This window comes from Ciona robusta, chromosome 3 (genome assembly GCF_009617815.1).
Source record: "Ciona robusta chromosome 3, ASM961781v2".
Classification (NCBI taxonomy): domain Eukaryota; kingdom Metazoa; phylum Chordata; class Ascidiacea; order Phlebobranchia; family Cionidae; genus Ciona; species Ciona robusta.
In genome coordinates this window covers 10,971,921-10,991,002 of record NC_143237.1, presented here as the reverse complement: position 1 = coordinate 10,991,002, position 19,082 = coordinate 10,971,921, and the positions used below count along the sequence as shown (strand labels likewise).

Genomic DNA, 19,082 nt, shown 5'->3' with positions numbered 1-19,082 from the left:
GCCGAGGTTTAAATTTAACCGGGAAGGGAGAGGTGGGCACTTGACCCCCGAAGGTCAAACAATATTTCCGGTTCAAATCTTTCGGAAATTTTCGTGAAACTTCGCGGAATAAATAGAAACAATATGTCAGTCGTCTGTAACAACGCAAATGTTGCCGGCAATTCGTTTCCGGTATATCGCGAGCGGATTCTCCCTACTATGACGTAACAAACCACACACAATAGAATGGAATGTTAAGCAATGTAATATTTTTATGTGACGTAACAATCAACTAGCAACGTAACAATCAACGCCGACGCTGAACAAACAGATATAAATTCAGGGCGGTTCCATGTGCTACGCATGACATGAGAATTAATTCCTAGATTTACTAAAAATTGAGCCAAGTGTTATCAGTAACACTTGGAGTATTCAAACAAAATCCCACCTAGTCTAACAACACCAACGATATATTTCGCCAATAACCATCATCATCAGACCCCTATCCAACTAATGGTGTGCCAAAGATTTCAGTTTCGCTATTTATAATTTTACTATTAACCAGTATTACAGTCTCCTATTCAAATAGACTTAAAATACTGGAATTACTTTTTCAGTTTCCTTCTATTTATAAATAGAATAAGTGACTGAATGGAAACCTTATTGAAATGGGTTCAAATTGAATTAATACGTAATATAAATAGAACGAAATTGAAAATATAATGTCAGTATTTTAGTTCTATGAGAGTGGTGATGCTAGTTATTTATAAATAGAATGAAACTGAAATCTTTGGTACACCATTTAATTTGTTGTATATTTGTAACACTTGTTGTATTCTGCTATGATGCCAAGAGAATCGTCCAACAATATGATTGCTAGATTAGGGCCAGTTTACCAAACATATAGTAACCACCAAAAAAGTTTCCAAAACGTTAAAAATGCGAGCTACGAAATATTACCCAGTCTCTTTGTCCCCACCTAGCGACCATGGTTACGTTACTGTTTACACAAGCTTCATCTGCGGTCATCTGGCAATTCAACAAAAAAGGCGGCGTGACTATTTAAGCTGCAGGCGTAGCTGTGGAACTCATAAGCGACGACAAGTTAAGGCGAAGTTGGAGTTTTAAAAACGAAAAAAATGCAGAAAATTATTTTATTCTTTCTGGTTTCGATACTCGTTGTTTGTGAGGCGGGCAAATGTAGTATCGGGCAACGAGAAGCGAGGAAGCGACAAACATCAAGAATGTCCAACTTACAACAAACACACGTTGTTGTGGATGCGAAATATATCGGTAGATTCGACGACGGTTTCAGGTGATTATTTCATTCTAATTAAACAAAATCTAATTAACGACGACAATTATAAAGATTCGAAAAGTTGTGAAGTGGTTTGATTGTCGTCCCATTATAACCCATTGTTTCGTAACAATGAACTGAAGTGTTTAACCCATTGTGTTGGTATCGGGTGACAATGGTGTTATTGTTACGCACATGTTACAACAATGCAAAGCGCTAATAGATTATGACGTCACTAATTGTTTTAAACGGATGTAAAACAAACAACATCTGTGACGTAACAAACGAACAATTGTTTTAGGAATTCCTTTATATTATGACGTAATAATAAGAGCGCGATTTAAAAAAATTGTTTCGGAAGTGACGTAATAAAGTGAACAACGAATTCCATTGTTACATCGCGGTTGACGCGAAAAACATAATCAACCATCGAGGTACCGCTGGCGGAACATTATTGGTGGTTTGTGACGTCATATAAGGCACGGGACGAAGTTAATTATTGAAAGATTTTGCAAAAGTAGAACATGGGTGGCGGGTTCGACGTTGCTACCCATGCTGGGGTTTAATCTTGAAAATCACAAATATTAAACCCCAACATTTAGGCTCACTATGGTGGATTTAGCATTTTAAGACATTATACACTGATGGGTCTTAGACATCAAGTTATTTTAATTAAAAGTTTGATCGTTATATTGTTTGCTGGGTGTAACGGCCACGCCTTTTAATAACTTCCGTAGTTAAGTTTTAGCAACGTTTGCGTTTATTTCGGTGCAAAGTTTTGAAAATATTTTTCATTTTCAGTATTTTAAAACTTTTTCTCCGCTCAGGTTCGTTGTTCAGCAAACATGGTCGAAACATAACGGAGGTTTGCACGTCATGGATGAGTTCACCGGCCAATCAAACGACAAGAAGATAAACACGTGTTTCGAGGAGTTACGCATGGGCGACGCTTACATTTTGATGCTCGAGCCAGTCTCGGGTGGGGGAATTCCCCTGTATGACATCATTGAACCGGCTGTTGCGTCACGAAAGCAGAAACATAGACATCGTATATACGAAAGCTTGTGTGAAGAAGTCGACGGGGTCTGCCGCATGCGAATTAATATGCCGGCCAGAGGTATTTTCTACAGAAACTCGATGATGATTCTACAATGTGCCGTTGAATCGGTGTCGGAAGTGACGTCAGTCACGTGGTACAAGGACGGAAGTGAGGTCAATACCCCGATCTACAGAAAGGCTGGGTTGTTCGTGCAGGAAAACTCATTATACGACAGCATCGTAGTGATCACCACAGCAAGTCAAGTCCATAACGGCAGATACGAGTGCGTGGCTGAGAACGCAGCCGGCCAGAGTGCTACAGGCACCACTGCTGTGGTTGTATTGGGGCCGAACCTGGAGTCGCATTTCACCACGTGTCCTGAACCTGGGCATTGCATGAATGGCGGGACGTGTCGCGTGTTTATTGGTGACGTCACAGAGCCCCTTTGTGAGTGCCCGGGTGGGTATTTAGGTGAGAGATGCGAGGTCACCGATGAAGACTTTACCATCGGGGGGCCAATGGGGGTGGGCTCGGCTAAAGATATGAAAGAACAATTGTCCAAGATGACGATAACTGTCATTGTGATGTCAGCATCGCTTGTTTGTGTCGTCATATTCGCTACTGTCTACGTCACATACATGCGAAGAAAGCTTGCCCCGCAGAAAGTTTTGTGGAAAAGTGCGGAGTTGAAAAGTGAGGCAACGGAACTGAACGCAGCGAAACGAAGCGAATCGATGAAGTCTAACAACGACATTGAAAGCGGTGGGCGGCCAAAGTTGCAACGGTCGTTCGGCCAAATAGACAGAAGATCAAACATAACAGACTCCCGCCCTGCTAGTACACTAAGTTTTTCAACGCGTCCCCGTTTATCTGGTAGTTCTTGAATTCTTCAAGTTACTTCAATATATTTGCACTATTCCTTTATTATTACATCATAATACACCACTGTTACGCCACTGCCCATTCATAAAACATTACTATTTATTATATTTTGCATTTATCGCTGTTTACCGACAAATATATATGAAAACAAAAGATATGATTGATTATTTATGACCACGAATACCAGGTTCGAATCCCGATGCCGATAGATGTTTAAAATAACTACGCTGGCCATGACTAAGTGGTTAGTACGTTCGCCTCAAGACCAGAAAATAACAGGTTTCAAAAAACAATCACCTACAAAGTTAAACGTGGTAACATGTAAGTGGGCACGAGGTGTATGAAACAGAACACCTGTGGTTTAACGCCTATGACAGCGAGCACGCAGTGCAAACACCTGTGTTATAAACTTATATAAAGGCTTTCGTTGCCGCCATGTGGGGTTACTTAGCCATATTCATACCAGCTATAAATATCCACGCGTGGGTCATAAAGTCGTAAATTTTGAAGGTGGAAATTTCGTTTCGAACAATTGTAAACGTCATAAAGCATTTGACACGTCACAATGTCAATTGAAACTAGTCGTTCTGGTTCGATGATTTTAATGTCAGGCCGCATATTTTTAAGGTAATTATGACGTCACAAAGTATCTTGTTTCGTACCATTATAGTATTATCGTGGTATAGATAATTCATAATGGTGGTTATGTATGAACAAACACGTAACAATGGAAACCAAACACCGAACATCGGGAAACATTCCAACATGTGTGACGTAATAAACCATCGCTTTTTCACGAAACAATTCTCGATGTTCACTATAAAGTGATTATGACGTAATACAATTAATTTAAACGAAACAATGAAACAACCCAATTCGCGAACTTAATCACGTGGTCTATGTAAACTTAAACGCGCGAACCTTGCAGTTACGTAATAATTCGAATTGTTACGTCACTATGGGCTTTGGTCCATAAGTGACGAAATAATGGCGATACATTGTTGAAAACCGCGATAGAAGAATCGACGACAATGGTTTAGGAAGTGAAGTAATTAAAGCTATTGTGACGTATCAAAGAATCTTAGTTGTAAAAGATAAGAAGCGAGTAACCGGAACCCTGGTTAGCGGTAAACGGGGGTCTGTAAACGTTAACGTACAAATTTGTTTGAAATATAAAGTGAACGAAAGTTACGTAAATTGAAATACTACACAAACAATCGGTTAAATTTAAAGTTGAGATGAAATTAAAGTTATGATGCTACGAATAGTTCCATACAACTGTAACAAGCGTTTGGGATTGGAGGTCCTTGCATGTTGTACATTTATCTAAGTATAAACACAAGTTCAAATCATTTCACGTAAGTTAGGGCGAAATTAAACAATATATACTTTAACGGGGTAAAGCTGAGGTTTTTTGTTAAAGTTTAACAAAAGTTAAGACCACGTTGTATGATAATAAATGGCGTTCCATATACTCAGTGGGCGGAGGCGGGGGTTGGGTTACTGTAATAGTAGTTCTACTTCATAACCAACCACATAATTTACCACAATGCAAATAATTGAGCACACATGGATAGCACCGTATACGGTGTATGAGCATATCAGGGCTTTTAAATGCTTTTAATTGGATTATTTCTAGTTCGCCGAAAATGAAATCATCGGTTTCTATTCATATATAACATATAATTCATACAGAAACTGTTCGTTAGACTTGATAACATAAGTTTATATAGAACAAAGATATTTGGCCTAAAATAACATATGTTTCCTTTACACTTTAGTCAAACAGTATAAACCGGGACCAAGTGTTCTGAAATATCCAGCAAACCACCAGCAGTCTACAGATTTATCATTGTGACGTTAATTAATAGTATTGTGATGTCATAACCACAGACGCGCGGTCGGGAAGCGACGACTTAATTTTGGGCGGGACGTTTGAACCGCATCATCGGCGTCGAGTGGTTTCTATAATCAATCGTGTATGACGTCATAAAGGAACGCGTTGGGTGGCGATTGTTGGGGTTAACGATCGGATTTAAACCCCTAACCCTTGGGTTAATATTCACTTATATAATGGTTACACCTTAATGTTTATTAATTAAATTTACCTCCGACATGTACCATCTTACCCCACTACCCCGACACGTACCATCTTACCCCTACCCATTACAAGCACACAACGTTGTCACCCCTGCCCTCCACAAACAAGCAGTGCAAATAAAACTTTTTGCGTAGATGTTTGAGCGACAACCGCGATCCCTGATTGTTTCATGTTCTTACAATTAATCAACATAATGACGTCATAATCAGCCACTACGATAACCGAAGTTGAATCGCGTCTCGTCGAACCGGAAGCCAATGACGTCACAATCCGTTAAAATATTGACAAACCAAAATAGAATTTGATAAACGGTGAACAAACCAAAGTTGCGAAACATCGGGTCGTGTATTGTGACGTATATTGCTATTATTACGTCATATACTTCAACTTGAGACAATGGGTTACTTCCGGTCTAATAACAATGGCGCTTGTTGGTGGATTAGCAGCGTCATGAAAGGCAATGTTACGTCATAATAACCTCAAGAATGCCCAGTCATTATTTCAAAGTAATCGGATGGTAAGATTTCTATTAAAGTTAAACAAACTTTAACATTTCTATGAATGAGTGAAGGTTCTGGAATGTCAGGTACTATGACGTAACAATGCTAATACAAGGATCCTGTATGATGTAACAAGTGGTAACTTCACACGAGGATTAAACACGACAAAAACATCGAGGGTTGCATAAGGTTTCATTTTAATACGAGACTGATGATGTTAGTTGTTGCCGAAACATATTTGTTTGTTTTATATTCAGCAGCACATTGTGTATTGTTGTTGCAACGAGAATCGTCCAACAATATTTTTACCACACGTTGTTATAACTATTGTTGTTTTATCAAAACTTGTATTTTAACAATGTTGTATATTACTCGTTACCGCGACAAAATACCCTAAATCATTATTTCATTCATTAAATATAAGTGTTGGGTCATAACCACGTAACATGGTGATTGTTTGTTCATAAATACTGCTGCGTCATAATGACTATGTAAACATAGGGTGGGTTGGAACCATTGATGCGTGAAAAGGGCAGCGACATTCCAGCGTATCTATTATGACGTCAGAATGTCCGGTGTCGTGCCTTTGTGGTTAGGTAAGCTCATGAGTTCGACTTTCGACGCTTCTACCATTGTGGGAGCATCTTTTTAACGCATCTTTCGGCAAGACACTTAATATCAATTGTTTCAACCCAGTAATAATGGCTTGTCCAAATTGTCAGCAATAACAAATAATATGGATTGTTAGATGTTTATGAGGGAACAAACGGAACTTTAATTACAAACAATTACAACTGTGACGTACGACTTTCTGCTCAGTGGTCGCGAAATCGCGTTAAAGGCGTTGTGGCTCATATTGGTTTATGACGTCATAAAAACCGCGTAAGTAACCGCGTGCAAAGTTAGCATTGTTGGAAGACGATACGGCGAACAATCGACTTTCGGAAGTCGAAACAATGAACTTCGAATGCTTAACAAGACCAGTAAACGTCAAACAGGTTCACATAAAAATATTTTTGAAATTTTTATCTTGAAATAAAAAACTGAAGAAACTCGTTCGCTTAAAAGTAAAACCATTCGCATAAACATAGCATATATTTTTGCCAGATTTAAAAAAAAAAATCTTTTCTACAAAAATGAAACAACCATGAAACGCATGACGTAGTTCACAATAGTGGGGAGGAAGGTTTAATGTAAACGAATTATTTTGGTTTATTTTTTAAAGCCAACATTTTTATTTTATTAAATTTTTTTTTTTATCTAAAAACCCATCGACAAACCTTTAGCAAACAGCCATGCAGCGAATATTTTTTGAGATAAAGTAGAAAAGAACAAATTTAATTAAATTATTTGTGTGAGAAATGTTTCAACACCTGCACAGTTAAACACTGGTGCATGGTGGTGTTTTTGAACAATCTCTCATTGTGCGTGAACAATAAAAACAGAATCAACCTCTCTACTTTTATTGCCACAGTTCTATGTAGCAAACTACATTTTAAACTCAAATTTTCACTTGTTTTTCATTTTCCTACAACTTTTTTTTCGGAATCCAATGCTCTAAATTTAACCCCTAAGCCATAGTGAAGTTATTGTACACTAATAAAAATTAAGGGTTTTGAAAAAGTAGAAACTTCATTTTTCAGTCACGTGAAGATAAAGCAAGCTACATTCATTCATTACATTGCTTTATAAAAGACAAACTTAATGTTGGTGGCCATTGTTGTTTTAACCACCCAACAAAACTCCTCATTGTAACCCCCCCACATCATAATCCCTATTGTTATTCCACAACGAAATAGTTGGAATACTTTGTCAGCTTACGCCCCCACGCAAACTGACCCAAACACACAACATAAACTAAAGCTTCACAATGCTACGACCATAGGCGCCGATTTTTTTAAATTGCAGAAGAGGCCATGTTTATGATGACGTCATTCGTTTTGCAGAAATTAGGAAAATACGGTATATGCGAGTTTTTTAGTTCTTTTTAATTTTAAACGGGTTTTATTAATAAAATGCAGTTATACGGAGCAGGTGCTGCACCGTCTGCATAATATCCAGAGTAGGCCGGCCTCGTCTGCACCATATAAAACGGCGCCCATGCCTACGACATCTATGTAATTTATTTACCCTTATCTGACAGCGCAACGACAATCGTTATAACACTGGTGTTCTGTTTCATACACCTCATGCCCGCTTTGTGGGTGATTGTTTTATGTATGGCTGATAATTTGTACATCCCATTAGTGACCACTGGGTTGGAGCAATTGTTGTTAAGCGTCTTGCCCAAGGACACATACGCCCACAATGGCGTCAAGTCCTCTACGTTAGAGGTAGGCGTGCTAACCACAGCTCCAGAGCGCCACCATGCAGACACAACTCACCACTTCTTTCTGCTTGTAGATGGTGTCCTCTGCCGCAAACACTTGTTGGGTTTTCTCATCAAGAGAATCTCTCAACTTCTGCAGTTCTTTTTTCATCACAGAATCTGCCTTCTTCTTTTCACCAACTTCTCTCTCTTCCATCTCATTCAACTAATAAACATGAATATTACATGTTAAGCACCATGGCAATAAATTGTCAGCCATACAATAAATCAATCACCCACAAAGTTATATACAGTGACTCGTAAGCAGGCACGAGGTGTATGAAACAGAACACCTGTGTTATAACAACTGTTGTTGCCCTGCCATGCGAAGTTAAATAAGTTCTCATCATTCTATCATTAAACAAAAACACAATAAAAGTTAGGTTGTTCAATCTACAGCCTAATTGTTGATGTAACGCCCATCAATGCCCCCCAACCCCTCCCAACCCTACACACAGCCCCCCACCTTTCGCTCAAGTTCAATCTTCTCAATCTCGGTCTTCTCCAGATCATCCTCGCTAACTTTAAGCTCGGCCTCCAACTCTTGGACCTCGCGTTCCAATTCTTCTTTCTTCCTCATCCAGTAATCTCCCCGATCCTTTAGCTCAGATTCAAGAGTTTCAACCTGTCAATCAAACACAACTTGTCAATCAAACACAACCTGTCAATCAAACACACAACCTGTCAATTAAACACAACCTGTCAATCAAACATAACCTGTCAATCAAACACAACCTGTCAATCAAACACGACGCGTCAATTAAACACCACCTGTCAATTAAACACAACCCGTCAGTCAAACACAACCCATCAATCAAACACCACCTGTCAATCAAACACAACCTGTCAATCAAACACAACCTGTCAATCAAACACACCTGTTTTTGAGCTTGTGCATATTTTTCCTCCGCCTTTTTCTTCACTCTTTCTTTCTCTTCATTCTCACTCTTCACCTCCTCCATTTCCTCCTGGATTGCTCTCAACTCCTCTTCCTTTCTCTTTACTTTATCTTCCAGCTCCTCACATTTCCGCTCAGCATTATCAGCCTGCAAGCAAAGTTAATATAAAACCCATACAACCCCAACACAAAAATCATGCGATAAAAACAACAAGACAAATTGTTTGATTGAATAAAACAAACCCGCAAATATTAAATTAAAATCTTAACAACATTAGCGTTTCAAAATACGTTACTTTCTGTTGGGATGTTTTAATATGGAATCATAATATATAGGGTGGGGTAAGATGGTTTACGTTTGCATTTTCTTTTTTATTCGACTCAATATTCACCTCAATAAAGGTTGGAAACCATTGGGTAGTAGGTTGAATTACAGATAAATACAAACACACCATAAATATGGGGATTTTTATAAAGTTTCATTTATACAGAAACATTAAATATAGTAGAGTGGGGGAAGATGGGACACCTTTAACACATAATATCAAAATATCTTGATCGCGTTTTAAACAATTAACAACGGTCTATATGGGAGTCGTGAGGATACGGTTTTATAATTATTTAAGTGTTATTTGTTTACTACCAAATTGAACAAGGAAATAGAGTCAAAAGGTGTCCCATCTTCCCCCACCCTAATATATGTTGATGATGTGCATAAACATGCAGTGATTGAACAACAAATTAACTTTGAACGCATGAAAATATTTGCATGACATTATTATTCTCATGCTTAATGAAAGTCACCTTTAACAAGAGATTTGATTTGGCCGTCTGTGTAAAAGGTTAGTTGGTTAGTAATGTTCGGGTTCGTAAAGATTAATTCAAACTTTAATATACTATATAGGTGAGGTTTATGCAATGAGCCAAGTATTGACTTCATATCACATTTGCCTTCCTCATGTACCCACAATGAGAATGTAAAGAAAGAAGAGAATACAGAAAAAAGGCAGGTAAACACATAACCCCAGCACCCTTTGTTTATAACTTGAACCCACATTAATACCCCCCTTACCTCTCTCCTTGCAATCTCGATAAGATTCTCAGCTTCTTGTATTTCCTTCCCTGTGTCTTTAACTTGTTGTTGCAATTCATTGACAGTGCGTTGAGCCATGTCTTTGTCCGATTTCATTCGATGGAGTTTCGACGTCGTCTTCTCGTGGGAACGCTCGTACTCGCGCATCTGGTGCAACGCGTGCATTAGTTTTGCAATCATAAGTTTTCATGCGTAAACTACATAAGAATATTTTAAATGTTATTTATTTTATTCTACGTGGGTTCGTACAGCAAGCCACACCAGGACACTGGATTTTAACCATAGTTGTCCCATTCCCCTCCTACCCCTACAACCAAATCCTCACTTTATTGTCAATATTCCCGATAGCTTCCTGTGCTTGCTCTAGCGCCCTCGTGCGGTCGTCCATCTCCGCAAACATATCCTCTAGTTGGCGCTGTGCTTCCTTTTTCTCTTTTTCCGCCTGATCGACTTTCTTTCGGGCAGCCGACAACTCAGACTCAGAATCCAATAACTGGAGAAACGTGGCAATAATTTTATTAAATATTTATTGAAATAAGGTTAGTTTAAAATCATTATTTTAGGAAATCAATTGTGTTTTACCTACCGTTGCCACCAGACAAATATTTTGATATTTCTTGGTAAAATACTGACGAATATTTATTTATTGGTGAGACACTTAATCCAAGGTATAGGGGAGCATGGAGTTACACTAGTTGCATGAAAGACATACATAGGTGTATTGGGGTAAATGTGACCTATATCCCAGATCCTCACCAAGGACCCCACCCATATATTGAATAAATTATTGACAAATATTATAATTTTATCTAAACCAAAATCTTACTTGATGTTCCAGTTGATTGATTTTATCCTCAGCTTCATGAAGTTGCTCTTCCAACACGTTAATCTCCTCCCTACTTGCCGATACTTCTTCTTGAACTTCCTCCCTCAGTTTCTTGAGATTTCTCAAAGTTTCTTGAGTTTCCCCACTAACGTCGTTCGAACGCTCAAGCTGGAAAAAGATTTTTAGGAAAACAATAAATTGACAAACTAAAAATTTAATATGAGATAAAAAATATCTTAAAACATAAAAATGATTTTTTTTAAATACAAAATTTAATTATATTTAATAACTAAAATATTTCTCCACAATTACTGTTGTTGCTACCAGGTGTATCATCATTTCTGGCCAAAAATGTAAACAAGTAAGATTTTTAAACCAAATACACAGTTTTTTTCCACAATTTTAAGCTAAATGCACAATTTGTTGAACTTGAGTTATCAGTTACTTTCATAACCACCTCTTCATGCAGCCTCCCCATCTTCTTGCTCGCTTCTTTCAGCTCCTTCTCCTTCACCTCCAACACCACGGCAACTTCGTGAAAACGATTCTCTGCGTCTTTACGATGACGTTCCGAGTCGCGAAGGTTTTGTGCCAAGTCATCCAACCGTGACTCAGCTTCCGATAACTGAGGGAAGTTAATTAAATGTGATTAATTCATAATTTGGTGCAATATATAAAGATGTTTAACACCTGGTAAGCTCACTTTTGTCTCATCTAACACTGAGGATGGTTAAAGTTGATTAACTGAAACTGCACCATCCTCAGTGTTAGATGAGACAAGAGTGAGCGTTACAAGTACCAAGCTGGTATTTATATAACACTTTGTATGCATGGTTTAGCAGCCCTGCGTTTGTTTTAACGTTTTTCACATACTTTCTATCCACAGCAAGTTTCTATACTTTATAGCTTGAACAATCCCGCTAATTCCCTTTGTTGTTTGAATTAATATGAACAAGACAACCAACCTGTTCTTCCAGCTTGTTCATTTTATCTTCAGCTTTATTCAATGAACGACTTTTTTCCGCAGCTTCATTTTGAGCGTCACCTGCAGCTTGCGTGGCTTGGCGCCGCAGTCGTTCCAACTCCATGGACTCAGATGCCGCGGCTTCGTACCGTGACTCAGAAGTTTTTAACTAAAATAATATGGTATGATAATTGATACAAGTCCATTTTTATAAAAGCAAAAGGTGTTTACATTCAACACAGTTCCTGACACTTAGGTTTACATGGAAATCTTTAATAAATAAATGCAACTTATTGTCTTCGCATGTCGGGGCAAGTTGTGCATATACATGCACCAGTATATAGATAGCTATACTGATTGTTTTTATCAGGATTTGACACCCAACAAACAACATCCCCAACCCCACACTAACCCAACAACAACCCCCCAACCCCACCCTAACCCAACAACCCCCCCAACCCCACCCACCTCATCTTCCAAGTCTTCCACATTACGTTGCGACGACACGAGTTCTGCTTTCAACTCCGAGATTTCATCCTTTGTCCTCTCTAGCTCTACCATGTGGTTGCGTTTCGCACGATCGAGTTCTTGTCGGATACTCGTTGCTAGCGACGACGCTTCTTCCATAGATATCATCTATAATAGTAATATTTAAAAATAGAATCTCAAATCCATGTTTGGACTTTTAGAGACAATGTGGTTTCACTTAAATATTCACCGATCGCATGGACAACATACACGGTTACACTGTGTGTTGGGATACTTGCTTTAATTCCAGGTTCCTCAACAATAACCTCAACCATATTGAATTGAAATGGAGAACCAAGGTTGAGACTAGGAAGTTGTAACTAATGTTGGCCAAACACCACCAACCTGGTTAAAATGCCTCGCTAAAACCCCTAAACCCCCAGCACCCCAATCTGGTTAACTCCCTAACCCATCACCCCCCACCCACCTGGTTCTCCGCTCTCCTCAGCTTCCTCTGCGCAACATCGAGCGCGGCAACTTTATCACTAAGAGCGGACGTGAGGTCCTCCACCTCTTTACTTGTTAATCTTCGTTGCTTTTCAACCTCGCGGACTTTCTTCGCCATCTTCTCGTTCTCTTCCTCGCTGTCTTTCATCTGAGCAATCAGATTGTTAGTAATATTCGATGGAAATCCTCACATGGCGGGGCAACGACAGTCGTTATAACGTGGATGTTCTGTTTCATACACCTCGTGCCCGCTTACCAGTTACCACGTATGTAACTCTGTAGGTGATTTTTTTCTAGTGACCACTGAGTTGGAATAATTGCCGCTTAGTGTCTTGCCCAAGGACATACACACAATGACAACCACACCCCACCAAACCACACCACCCACCTTCCCCTCCAACCTCCTATACTTCTCCTCCGCTTCCTCAAGTTCCCCATGTTTGGCCTCCAATGCTTGTTTCAACCCCCTCAGTTCAACAGATGTTACATATTTGTAATGCTCCAACTCCGTGAGCTTTGATTGGTCGACCCCGTTGGTAGATTCAACGTTGCGGATCTAAACCACCCAAAGTTACGCAAAACAACAACCACCAATGTAAACACATGCAGATACATGGGCGAATGTGAATATACAGGGTATGTAGGTATGCCATGTTAAAGACAGAGATAATATTAGTAGCGAGGAAAACCTGCTGATAAACCAAGTGGTAAAAATAAAGTTACTTGAAAGTTAACTTGCACAAGATATGTTTAGATGCACATGATTCCCCCACCACAAATAAAACAGCTCACACAACCCCACCTTTCCCCTCAATTCCTCAATCTCGATGTTTTTATCATTAATCTCCTCTTTCAGTCGATGTAGCTCTCTCTTAACCTCCCTGTTATGATCCCCCAACTTCCCAACCTCATCCTCCATCTTCGATTTAGCTTTTTCACTCGTCGATAACGAACGCTGGGGTGAACAGAAATAATCAACACAACGCAGATAAAGTAAAACCAAGACATAAAGTCTTATTATTAATGTGAGCTGGATGACACATTTTGTTTTCACTCGTTCATATCAAACGCTGGGGGGAACAATATATTGGGTCAATAAGCATTGTAATATGTAAAGGGTCATTTATGTAGGGTAAACTATACCATCATGCGAGGATAAATAAGTTACATCCGTGGTAACTTGTAAGTGGACACGAGGTGTATGAAACAGAACACCCGTGTTATAACGACTGTTACTGCCCCGCCACATAAGCCACACCCACCCTTAAATTTTCCATCTCCCGATTTTGTTCTTCTTTATCGAGATTTGCTTCAGCGATTTTAGCCTCGAGGTCATGCAGAGTTCGTTCAACTTGTTTATATTCGGCAACCGTGGCTTCCCGTTCATGGAGTTCCTCTTCCAGCTCTAAGTCCATCCTCCTTAACTGTGGGGGTTATAAGGGTTAGTATTGGGGTAGTGTGGGGGTTATAAGGGTTAGTATTGGGGTAATGTGGGGGTTATAAGGGTTAGTATTGGGGTAATGTGGGGGTTATAAGGGTTAGTATTGGGGTAATGTGGGGGTTATAAGGGTTAGTATTGGGGTAATGCGGGGGTTATAAGGGTTAGTATTGGGGTAATGTGGGGGTTATAAGGGTTAGTATTGGGGTAATGCGGGAGGTGTATGGGGTAAAAAAGGATTTTTCGTAACCGTCGGTAAGAACAACAGGTGTTTTTTTCAAAAACTTTTCAAAAACTTGAAATAATATTTAAAAAAAACTTTTCAAAAGCTTTTTTAAACTTTTTAATTTTATATTTTATAAAAATGACCCCACCTCCTCTTGCAACTTGTTATTGTTCCGATCCGATTCTCTCAACGCTCTTCCTTTTGCTTCCACATCCTCCCTCAGCAATGCGAGTTCCTCCCCGGCCCGCTTCTTGAAATCTTCGAGCTCCTGGATAGTGGCGCCCGCAACATCAGCGGAGGTGGACGACAACCGACGAAGCTGGACATAGAGACTATATTAATACACATATATAGAAATCTTACAAACCCCAAAATAGAAATCCTACTCAAACACCTAAAATCAACAATGAAGTTTTATAAAAACTTGGATTTAAAGTTTTTTTAACAAAAAGTCCCCATGTTTACAACCATGCTACGGAAAAACAACGTTCAAGTTTCTCACAAATACAAAGATTAGTTTAAACATTCCACTCTATATGGTTGAGGTTGCCATATTTTGTACATAGGCACACCCAAACTTACATTATAGACCAATTAGCCCCTGAACCCGCATTAAAATACACAGGTTTACACACAGAGCCTACAAGGCAGTTTTCTAACACATACATTTGGCCAACTCTGGCCCAAGCTCCAGGTCCCATGGCAATATGGCATGCCATGCTGTATGACCTCACTCACATAGAACACTTGAAGCTATAGGCCTATTACCTCAACACACACAAATACACACAGGGATGCACACTTGAAATTTTTACCCCAACACCCAGGGTTCCACCATCTATATTCCGATGCTAATTATGGATAAATGATTAATGAAAATAAAAACAACAACAACAACATGCACCATTCAAATCAAATGCCGAAAACAATGACTTTGCAATTAAACTCATAATCAGCAGATGTTTCGGACAGTAACTTGGTGGATAGTAACCTCTTTTACACTGATGATGGACCAAGTTACTGTCTGGATACTAAACTCATGATCAGCGGATGTTTCGGACAGTAACTTGGTGGATAGTAACCTCTTTTACACTGATGATGGACCAAGTTACTGTCTGGATACTAAACTCATGATCAGCAGATGTTTCGGACAGTAACTTGGTGGATAGTAACCTCTTTTACACTGATGATGGACCAAGTTACTGTCTGGATACTAAACTCATGATCAGCAGATGTTTCGGACAGTAACTTGGTGGATAGTAACCTCTTTTACACTGATGATGGACCAAGTTACTGTCTGGATACTAAACTCATGATCAGCAGATGTTTCGGACAGTAACTTGGTGGATAGTAACCTCTTTTACACTGATGATGGACCAAGTTACTGTCTGGATACTAAACTCATGATCAGCAGATGTTTCGGACAGTAACTTGGTGGATAGTAACCTCTTTTACACTGATGATGGACCAAGTTACTGTCTGGATACTAAACTCATGATCAGCAGATGTTTCGGACAGTAACTTGGTGGATAGTAACCTCTTTTACACTGGTGATGGACCAAGTTACTGTCTGGATACTAAACTCATGATCAGCAGATGTTTTGGACAGTAACTTGGTGGATAGTAACCTCTTTTACACTGATGATGGACCAAGTTACTGTCTGGATACTAAACTCATGATCAGCAGATGTTTCGGACAGTAACTTGGTGGATAGTAACCTCTTTTACACTGATGATGGACCAAGTTATTGTCTGGATACTAAACTCATGATCAGCAGATGTTTCGGACAGTAACTTGGTGGATAGTAACCTCTTTTACACTGATGATGGACCAAGTTACTGTCTGGATACTAAACTCATGATCAGCAGATGTTTCGGACAGTAACTTGGTGGATAGTAACCTTTTTTACACTGATGATGGACCAAGTTACATTACTTCTACAATCTACTTCATGCTGTTAGTATAAATCATATGAATATTAATCATGAAATGAAGCAATCACATTTATGATTGAAGGCATGTTGTTATTCACATGATTTGCATGAGATTATAATCACGTGATAGCCATGCATCATGCTACATGATACATCATGAGGTGATACCTCATCACGAAGTCCAAATATTTCATCGTCTTTTTCTCTCATGTTTCCCGTGATTTCGGAAAGTTTTTTCTCGAGGTCATTTTTTTGACACTCGAGGGCTCGTAAGTCAGCGAGCAAAGGGTCAGAAGAAAGCTGAGGTCAAGAGGTCAAAGGTTAACTAGGGATCAAGGGTTAAAGGTCACCGCAGAAGCGACATGCTTCGACCTAAATGTTACTGGCCAAGCCAAACCATAGAAATAATATAAGTTAGGATGAAAATATTAATGGACGTGCTTTGATGACATCATCGATGACATCACATAACCTCGGCAACATGCAACTTACTTTGGCTTCCGAAAGTTCTTTCTCAAGTTTAGCTTTATTTGAGTTAAGTTCCGATAGTTTTCGATCAGATGTTGAAACTTGTTGCTCTAAGTCTGCTACCTGCGCCTGTGATGTCATAAGTGGTGTTGTTAGTATTATAATGGACAAACCCTGATGTCATAAGTGTTTAGTAAGCATTATGATTAACAGTAGGGTATTAGCCAAACATGTAAAATTTAGCAAAATTTTGTTGTTTTTTCTTCGCAAAAATGTCAATCAATTTTAATTAAAACGTACAAAAGATTGTTCGTTACAAGTTGGTACTTTTGGGTGTAGAACCTCATAATTACACCTTGGCCTTGCACATACAACCCCCATACAACCCCCCATACAACCCCCATACAATCCCCCATACAATCCCCATACAACCCCCATACAATCCCCATACAATCCCCATACAACCCCCCATACAACCCCCCATACAACCCCCATACAATCCCCATACAATCCCCATACAACACCCCATACAACCCCCCTATACAACCCCCATACAATCCCCCATACAATCCCCATACAACCCCCATACAACCCCCCATACAATCCCCATACAATCCCCATACAACCCCCATACAACCCCCATACACCCCCCATACAACCCCCATACAACCCCCCATACAACACCCCATACAACCCCCCATACAATCCCCATACAATCCCCATACAACCCCCCATACAACCCCCATACAACCCCCCACACAACAACCAACCTCTAAATATCTCCGGCTTCTACTAAGTTCCTTCTTCAATCTTTCAACTTCGTTTTCAAGTTCCGTGATTCGACCTTTCAACCTTGACCCCTCGGAATCCAGGGTTCGAATCTGTATGACATCATCAACATGATGTATGACATCATCAACATTATATATGACATCATCAACATGATGTATGACATCATCAACATGATGTATGACATCATCAATCCAGTCTGTATTATAAACATTATAAACCATCCACCATGCCCGAACCCTCCTAACCCCCCACCCCACCTGCCGATCCCCGTCCTCCCTCTCATCCCTCGCACTCAACATTTGTCCTTTCAACGTCGACCGTTGTTTCTCCAGTGTTGCCAGTGATGTTTCAAGTTTCTTCTTCTCCTGCAGTGTTGCATGATTGAAACTTAAACCACCAGCTACACATATTATACACCTCATACACCTCATACACCTCATACACCTCATACACCTCATACACCTCATACACCTCATACACACCAACACTTTAACAATGTATACATACATTCTATTCTATATGGGTGAGGTCCTACAGTGAGGCACGCCATGGGACCTGGGGTTTAAGCCAGAGTTGGCTCATTACCCCAACACCAAGGGTGCTACCACATAAACCCCACCAGATTTTAAAACCTGTTTCCTCAAATGTAGGAATCGAGGCATTTGATAAAACACTGTCAAGGTATAACACAGGCGTCTTACACACCAAACACACATATGTTACATAGTTACACACACCACCACTCACAGCTTTAGTATTGTCCAATTCCTCAGTCAGCTTCTCAATAACCTCGGCATCGTTCCCGCGTTCCCCATTAATACGATCCAACTTTCGCTGAAGCAACGAAACTTTGGTTTCTAATTGTTCCGCTCGAAACTGTGCGTCCTATAATATTTCTATGTTAATGTAATGTTTCTACGAGCAACTGCTGTTAAGTGTTTTACCCAAGGACACATACACCCACAACAATGGTAGCAGCAACGACCCATATTATCTGGTTACGATACGCACAAACTAAAACCAAACCCAACCATCTTACACCCCCCGTTGCGCCTTAAACCTAGCAACCCCCCTCCACCCACCATCAACTCTTGCTGGGACTTCCTCAACATCCTCTTGTTCCGCCCCTCCGCCTCCCTCACCCTGGATGGGAAGTCTGCCTCCTCCTCGGAGCTTGACGATGATGAAGACCTACGCTGAGCATCTTTCAACCTCTGCACCTCATGTTGTAGCTCCACAACACGGGGTTCCGAGATCTCACTCTCCTGGGGGTGGGTTGGATAAGTTTAGGAGTCCAGGAC

General features: G+C 39.8%; 2 protein-coding genes and 1 long non-coding RNA gene across 17 annotated transcripts in view; 1 reads left to right on the top strand and 2 right to left on the bottom strand.

The window, feature by feature from the left end:
- Positions 1-19,082, bottom strand: part of LOC149739369 (uncharacterized) — a 42,259-nt gene that overhangs the window by 7,982 nt on the left and 15,195 nt on the right. For 11 of the 15 annotated variants that reach the window (XM_089875770.1, XM_089875756.1, XM_089875757.1 and 8 more), the window contains 21 exons: positions 18,864-19,046; positions 18,529-18,666; positions 18,039-18,146; positions 17,760-17,870; positions 17,014-17,118; positions 16,690-16,821; positions 14,735-14,905; positions 14,185-14,346; positions 13,725-13,877; positions 13,311-13,478; positions 12,903-13,070; positions 12,416-12,583; positions 11,949-12,116; positions 11,441-11,608; positions 10,984-11,151; positions 10,483-10,650; positions 10,137-10,304; positions 9,869-9,895; positions 9,045-9,212; positions 8,633-8,791; positions 8,183-8,332 (listed from right to left, as the gene is read on the bottom strand). In XM_089875770.1, coding sequence (XP_089731896.1) covers positions 8,183-8,332; positions 8,633-8,791; positions 9,045-9,212; positions 9,869-9,895; positions 10,137-10,304; positions 10,483-10,650; positions 10,984-11,151; positions 11,441-11,608; positions 11,949-12,116; positions 12,416-12,583; positions 12,903-13,070; positions 13,311-13,478; positions 13,725-13,877; positions 14,185-14,346; positions 14,735-14,905; positions 16,690-16,821; positions 17,014-17,118; positions 17,760-17,870; positions 18,039-18,146; positions 18,529-18,666; positions 18,864-19,046 — 3,111 coding nt within the window. The remainder of the gene's footprint in view (positions 1-8,182; positions 8,333-8,632; positions 8,792-9,044; positions 9,213-9,868; positions 9,896-10,136; positions 10,305-10,482; positions 10,651-10,983; positions 11,152-11,440; positions 11,609-11,948; positions 12,117-12,415; positions 12,584-12,902; positions 13,071-13,310; positions 13,479-13,724; positions 13,878-14,184; positions 14,347-14,734; positions 14,906-16,689; positions 16,822-17,013; positions 17,119-17,759; positions 17,871-18,038; positions 18,147-18,528; positions 18,667-18,863; positions 19,047-19,082) is intronic. The other 4 variants (XM_089875759.1, XM_089875767.1, XM_089875768.1 and 1 more) reach the window with 3 other exon arrangements.
- On the top strand, positions 1,051-3,352 carry LOC149739371 (uncharacterized). The gene is made up of 2 exons (XM_089875772.1): positions 1,051-1,294; positions 2,104-3,352. The coding sequence occupies exons 1-2, from the start codon at positions 1,119-1,121 to the stop codon at positions 3,197-3,199; spliced, it is 1,272 nt and encodes a 423-aa protein (XP_089731898.1). The 5' UTR covers positions 1,051-1,118; the 3' UTR covers positions 3,200-3,352.
- Positions 3,200-8,176, bottom strand: LOC149739370 (uncharacterized). Its single transcript, XR_016384717.1, has 2 exons — positions 7,903-8,176; positions 3,200-7,671 (listed from the first exon to the last, which is right to left on the bottom strand). It is a non-coding gene; the product is annotated as an uncharacterized LOC149739370 (long non-coding RNA).

Coding starts and splice junctions, on each gene's coding strand:
- LOC149739371 (XM_089875772.1), top strand. CDS start 1,119: ATGCAGAAAATTATTTTATTCTTTCTGGTTTCGATACTCGTTGTTTGT. Junction 1,295..2,103: donor AGATTCGACGACGGTTTCAG/GTGATTATTTCA, acceptor TTCTCCGCTCAG/GTTCGTTGTTCAGCAAACAT.